Source organism: Trachymyrmex septentrionalis, unplaced genomic scaffold (assembly GCF_001594115.1).
Source record: "Trachymyrmex septentrionalis isolate Tsep2-gDNA-1 unplaced genomic scaffold, Tsep1.0 scaffold69, whole genome shotgun sequence".
Taxonomy (NCBI): Eukaryota; Metazoa; Arthropoda; class Insecta; order Hymenoptera; family Formicidae; genus Trachymyrmex; species Trachymyrmex septentrionalis.
The window spans coordinates 1,711,584-1,718,785 of record NW_017305873.1 but is presented as its reverse complement, the minus strand read 5'-3'; the positions used below and the strand labels follow the sequence as shown (position 1 = coordinate 1,718,785).

The following is a 7,202-nucleotide window of genomic DNA, read 5'->3' as shown; positions in this document are numbered from 1 at the left end:
GGAATGCATTGTAGGCGCGAGATCATTGAGACAAAAATAAGAACGAGGAAGATAGAAAAAAACGATCGCTTAGATACACGCCACTTTGTATGCTTTCCCATCACTCCACACACACACACACACACACACACACACACACACACACACACACACACACATATCCGTCGTCATTTTCCCTCGAGTAGTAATGGAATTAGCTCGGTGTTTAGATATCTCGAATATACGGGTTTCTCCTCGAGCGCGGTTGAACTCGAGGACACGATACGTTTCTTAGAGGATTGCACTCGTTAACGATTGTCTCGAAGATCCTGTCTCGAAGAGCTTGCCAATTTTTATAACAGATACACTTTCTGCTGTGTCTTATCGCCACTTACCAGATGAGAAACTTAAGAATCAAGATGGCTAGGATCTAGGGACATTAATAATGGCATTGAGTAGAGTTGCAAAGACATACAGTGTGAAGATTGGATCATGTAACGCTATAATTAAGTAACATAGTGTGAATCTTAGTTAGCACCAGGAGAAAGTGAACTTCATCCGAAGTTGATACTTTCTCTCTCTAATTACATAATACTTATTTACTTATTTCTTACATTACTTCTGTATTATTTTATGATTATTTTAATTAGCGTAACGTACTGAATTTATATTATGATGTCATAGGCGATCGGTAATCAATGCTCTTCGATTATCCTTGGAAGTTTCTTCGTTTTTTCACTTAGAAGTAATATAGAGTATTCTGTTCTTAAACGGTTTCCAAATCTTCAACCTCTTTTCTGCACCAAATGCAATACGCTCATTAGTTTGTATTATGTAATACAAACCAATCGTACAGGCAATGAGAAGAACTTTTCTCAGTTGATGACGAATCTTGGTCTCTCCCTTCTTGGTCCTCAATAGCCCGAAATGCGCTTCGCATTAGATCACGGTTTCGCGGTGCCGCGGGTCGCCATCCTCCGAACAGCAAAGCAACAGCTGGAAAAAGCAAACACGCGCGTTTAGTAGATGCTTCAGAGTGACGAAACATTAATGGCCTGCTGTCTCTCTGTGTGTGTTGCAGCGGCAGTGCTGGCGAGTCAGCAGGCCGCCGCGGTAGCCGCCTCGGTGATCTCGCCATTCCCGCCCAAGTGACCCGCGGCCCCCGGCCCCGTCCTGCCCGGCGGAACCGCCGGGGGCAACTCCGCCGCACAGGCCCACCACACGCATCCGGCGGCGGCGGCGAGCGGCGCGCCCGGTGCGAGACACCCGCACGGCACTGCCGCCGGTAGCGGCAGGCAACCGTAGGAGACGTGGACACGAGCGAGCGAGCGGTGTAGCCGATACTGAGCAGGATTTTCCCGCCGCGTGTATTTTCCATACTGCATTGTACGGCTGGATTAGGACCAAGGAAAAACCAGTAAAGAAAGGCTGACGGTACGGCCGGATTAGGAGCAAGGAGTGTAGCCGGTAAAGAGACCGGGATGTTCCTTATCTACTCTGTACCGCCCGTTCTCTCGATGTCATTTGAAATTGAGATCCCAGAAAAGCTAGTTTGAGACCTAGTTAGGACCACGAAGAGATGACCAAGATAACGGGTGCTATCGTTCCTCTTCTCAACAACTTGGTTCAAGTATTATAGGGACTGAAGACTAGATGAAATATTAAAACTTCTATGTGATAGCCAGGAAAAGAGGAATGGGAACAGTGCGCTGTTCACTTACTCGATAACGCTAACTGGAACTTTAGGGCAATGTGATACACGGTGCTCTATATGGTATTATTCATGTCCCTGCGAACTAGGCTGAATTAGGAATTCTATATATGCAAGCAAATTGTAAATCATGAGTAATGATGATATTAGAAGGTTGGAACGAATTGGGAAGATTGATGGATCACGAAGATTCACGACTTTCCAAATCAGGCGTACACGCGGAAAGTACTATATGTATATCGAATTTAGAGAACGTGAGAAAGATAAGAGACTGAACTCGTTTCGACGCACAAATACGTTGTCCATATTCTCGGACAGAGATGTTTCTGATCAATCCGAACAGATAGTAGTAGAGGCTCGACGAGACGATCGTGAGTAAACAATCCTTTGGATGTATCGAACTATCGAACCGATGCTCACGCGACGAGAGAACGAATTTCCTCCTATCACACTCCCCGAGTATCGTGACGCCGCATATGTCCATTGCGGATTCACGATTCTCGCGCAGACAAAACCAGTTTACTGGATATCCTTCTTCGTGTACATAGTGTATATGTAAGTAACACGCGCCGCATAATGTACAGACGCCTTCAGTTAGCGTAAGAATAAGTGATTAGGAGCTCGATCTTAGCCCGTAAATTGAGACCTGTAAAGTTTTCGAGGGGTACGATCTATCTCATGAGATGAGGGTCCTCGAGCGAGATCGAGCGAAAGGTTGCCTCGTTTCGGTGGACTGGATTCGCTCAGTGCCATCCAAAAAAAAATCATTGATTCCTCGTTTGACATGTGCTGATTCTGGGTAACACTCGGTTTCTCTTTTCTTTCTAGTGTCTAGATCTAAACAGACCTTGTGGGACCGGTAGCTCGGAATGGAACGGAGAATTGCAGATCCGGGAAGTATTAACTAAACAACATTCGGGACCCGAAGTTAGGATAGGCTGAGGGAGGTCCGCGCGGTTCATCCATCGGAACGAGGCATGGAAGATACGCGACGACAGTTCGCGAGGAAGCAGGCGTCTCGTTAGACTGAAGCACGCGAGGACGAACGGCACTGTCGGCGTTCTTGCGTTCACGGGGCCGCGCTGGCAAAAATTGTGGCGAGCGTGGATTAATGCGTGCCGGGTGCGAGCGCGGCTCCGCCCCCGACTCTCAGATTCGAGCGTGTGTGTTCGAGGCGAGGTGGAATTTTTATCGAGCGTAGAGAAGCTTAAGAGCGTCCGAGCGAGCGCGTGTAGACGTGTGCGTGTGCATATATGTAAGAGAGAAAGAGAGACAAAAAAAATATATATATATAAACGATTATATATAGGGTATACGAGAGATGTAAGAAAGTAGCGAATCACGTGCGTCGACTGCCTTGTACAAGCATAATGCATGCCTGTGGATGTGCGTGCGTATAGATTCCGTATCGATGTATTTTATTGTAAAGAAATAAGACAAAGAATTTAGGCGTGCGCAAACTTCGATTTTTGTAGAGAAATTGTATAACTTTGCTGATAACTTATCTCTTAGGGAAATGAAGAATTCATAATTGTGTGTTGACCGATCGCTAAATGCCGATAAACGCGACCAGAGGAAACTCGTCCTTAGGCATGAACGATTTATAAAGTCACGAGGACGACAAAAGAAGAAAAATGGAAAAACGAGGCGACACGTAATGCGTTGATTCTAAATAATTAAGTGGCGTTAAGTGATTGTAAATTCGATGCTAGAACACTATTTGTTTACTATGGTAATGGTAGCCAGTGATGCGCGAGAGCTAGGGGGAGAAAAAAAAGGGGACAAGGGGTTGAGGAGAAGTGCAGTGGCGAGGTCTGTAGAGTGAGGTAAACTAGGAGGAGCGAAACGTATAATTACGTATGCATACGCAACTATATATATATGTATCTATAAACTACATAATGTTTGTTCAGTAACTACTATCGTCATCCATTTTATATATATTATATGCGATTATTGATTATTAATTATATTATTTTATTACTATCGTCAGTGTGACGTAAGGTAGGGAGAGATAAGAGGGAAAAAAGAGAAGAGAAAGATAACAGCGGTGCGAGAAATTTTATTGGCTACGTTTCGCAAATGCCAAATCAAAAGATACGGCTGATGATGCGTTTCACATTGCAAGGGAGAAAAAAAAGAGATATTTAATAAAATGAAGGAATGGAGTAACAGGGCAAAACGTAATGCATCCATTTTGCCGAATGTAAGCGAAACCGCGATAGAGAAGCGTGCGCGCACGCACTTATGTGAGCGAGAGAATGTACGTATAAATGCTTTGTTTGTTGTATGCATCTTTGTGTATATGTGTGTGCGTATATTGTATGCGTATATGCGAATGAATGAGAGAAATAAAAAATGATTCGCCTCAGTTTTAGTGGGGCACCCAGCGGACGAAGGGGTAGGCTTTAAAAAAAATTAATGCTGGTGCTGCTCTGTGATTTTTGTATAAAAAAAAAAGCAAATAAAAGGAAAAGAAGAATCCGAGAAAGAAAGAGTACACGAAACGATCGAGAGACTCGATATTCTGCGGGATCTCCAGGAGTATAAAAGAAATATAAAAAGAATGAAAAGCAACACGCAGAGAGATAGCTTGAGTACCTGGACCCTGCCCTGGTCCGCGTCTGCCTCCGCGAGCGGAGGTGCAAAGGAAAGAAAAAAAAAGGGAGAAAAAGTGAGTGAGTGAGTGAGTGAATGAGTGAGTGAGTGAGTGAGAGAGAGAGAGAGAGAGAGAGAGAGAGAGATGAGAAATAGAGAATGTGAGAATGAAAGAAGAAGAATGTACGAGTGCGCCGCGTCGTTTCACTCAACTGTACAGGCTGTAAAATGTATTCGCTTTCAGTAAGCAAGGAAAAAAGAATTTTAATATAGATCGTTAATCGCTAATTAGGGGATATACGTAGAGGGAGAAAGATATGAGGAGAGAAAGATGGTGAGAGATCGTCGTCGTCTTTCGTAAGCTCAAAGAGCTTTATTTGCACCTTCACGCGAATCGCACATTACTGGAAGACGGGTTTCAACTTCGTGGATTAGATGGTCGGTCTTCGCTACCCTCGCACTCCTCCTGTCAGCCCCCGCTCGCCCCGTGGGAATGAGAAACCCCCTGGGACGCGCAACTCGCCCAAGTGTAATAGAGAGCGTATGTAATTAGCAATTGGAGACAACCTCCGTGTCCGAGAATACGACACTGTAGCGAGTACTACGTATATTTGCCAGGACGTTGCATAATCGATCGTGAGAGTATCAGGTGAGAAAGAAGAAAGGGTGAATAAGAAGGAGAAAGTAAAAGACGAAAAGGAAGAGAGAAACCGTGTGAAACAAAAGGGTTGAATTATATATAGATGCGCGTATGAATGTATGTACGTATAACAGAGGTATGAGAGTGGATAGAAGCGAATGGTAAACGATGCTAAGAGAACTGAGACATATAACATAATAAACAAGGACCCTTATTCTCGTCTCCTTTTTTTAGAATGATAAAAATAGTGAGTCGTTACGCTTTATATATTATACATCTCGAGTATATGAATATACGAGTAAACATAACGTACAGAGAAGCAGGTGCAGAAGAAAAAAAAACATGCAGGCATCTTGTCGTTAAATTGTAAGATATTGTGTTCAAACTCCAGAATGTACTCTGATCCCCCTTCCTCAGACTACTATATATTAAATATATTATGCACTATGCTCCAACTTGTCCATACAAATAAATATATTCAAAAATCTCAAACATCTCTGCCTTTATTTTTTGTTTCACTATCTTTATTTTTCAGATTGTGAGAGACGAATTTAAGAAATCATGCGGTTCACTTTATCATTAGATTCAGAGGATTGCATTGATAATTGAAATTCATTATATACATTATATATATATATATATATATATGTATGTATGTATATATACGTATACGTATATGTACCTATATATGTATCTACATATATGTATATGAAAATATTAAATTAATAGATAAAAGAAAAAGTATCCTATATATCTTATACATACAGTATCAATGGTTCCCACGCGAACATCATATCATGAAAGCATCAGCTAATTCTATAGTTATCTGATTTCATTACTTGTAATGTCCAGCAGAAAAATAAAAAATTGATAATTAAAATAATTAAAATAAATTAATGATCTATACAGTATGATAAAATTCTTCCTTTTTTTACAAAAAAGCATTGGAAGTATAATAGACATAAGAGAGAAAAGAGAACTAAATCAAAGAATAGAGAAGAGAATTAAAAAAGAATTAAACATTTTTATTTTTTTTACTTATTTGTCAATTTCTTATATTGCTGATTATATTTATCTAAATGTAAGACTTTGGTGACTTTTAATTTAAATTTTTACTAACGTCAATAAATATTTGTAATTACCGGTAGTGAGCCGGCAACTTACTGATTGATGATATTTTGTGAAATGCAAAAATTAAAAAATATTTGTCAAAAAGAAAGTATAATTAAATATTTTTTATTCGAATTAATTTTCTTCGTAACTTAGATATTTTCGAGAATTGAAATCTGCGTTTGAAAAAGTTATTAATATGTTATAGATAATTATCGACATTATTTATTGTGTGTTATAACAGTCACAAAACATTTTTAAATAAAAATTCGCAAAATTAATAGATCATACATATAATTGAATCCTAAATGCAAAATTAAATTAATTTAGAATTTTAGGATTTTGTAATTTTATTAAATCTGCCGGATGATCAATCGAGTAATAGAGGTTAGGTTATAGTTCCATGCTTTCATTCATGGAAAGTATTGTTATTTTGTATGTACAAAATATGTGAGATATTCATATTTCATCCGTTAATATTTTATCATCTTTGCTTAATCTTCTTTATCTGATGATAAAGTGCATTGCACTACTTTTTAACCTCGTTTTTTTGAAATCTGAAAAACAAAGGTCATTATATATGAAAATCCAAGTTTAATTATAATTTATGTAATTTCCACGGTAATAAGTACTAAATCTAATAAATTAATCTTATAATTGGATTTTGTTTCATTCGCGTCTTGAAAATATATAAGTGTATCATATATAATTCAGAAAATTAGGTTATAAATATCTATTATTTTCCAAAATTGGAAGAGGCAAATACAAGGATATCAAATATATATTTTATTCATCTTGAAATCATTTATATATTTATATAAATATAAACGTTCTCTTTTTACAGAAAATTTTATAATTTTCAGAAAAAAACATAATTTTTAAAAAATAGTCCAATATAAGCATAAAACATGGACGAAATTGATTATAAATTGAGATCACAAAATCCTACTTTGATATCACATGTAAGAATGGCAAAGATAACTATAATCACACATTTGCATTTATGTTGTAACTATATGAATACTCAATTGTCTTTTCTGCAGGCAATATCCAAGCTGATCGAGGCAATCAGAAAGAAGTTGGAAACAGAAGAAAAGGACATTTCAAAAGTAAATCATTTTCTTGATAATTATGATTTTAGTATTTACTATACATAAATATTTT

The 7,202-nt window shown here is 38.7% G+C and overlaps 1 protein-coding gene across 3 annotated transcripts in view; it reads left to right on the top strand.

Moving 5' to 3' along the window:
- The window catches only part of LOC108753344 (mediator of RNA polymerase II transcription subunit 15-like), a 28,584-nt gene that overhangs the window by 21,166 nt on the left and 216 nt on the right, over positions 1 to 7,202 (top strand). For 2 of the 3 annotated variants that reach the window (XM_018494837.1, XM_018494839.1), the window contains exon 3: positions 7,082 to 7,147. In XM_018494837.1, the coding sequence (XP_018350339.1) occupies positions 7,082 to 7,147 (66 nt within the window). Of the gene's footprint in view, positions 1 to 2,518; positions 3,820 to 7,081; positions 7,148 to 7,202 lie in introns of those variants that run through there. The other variant, XM_018494838.1, reaches the window with a different exon arrangement.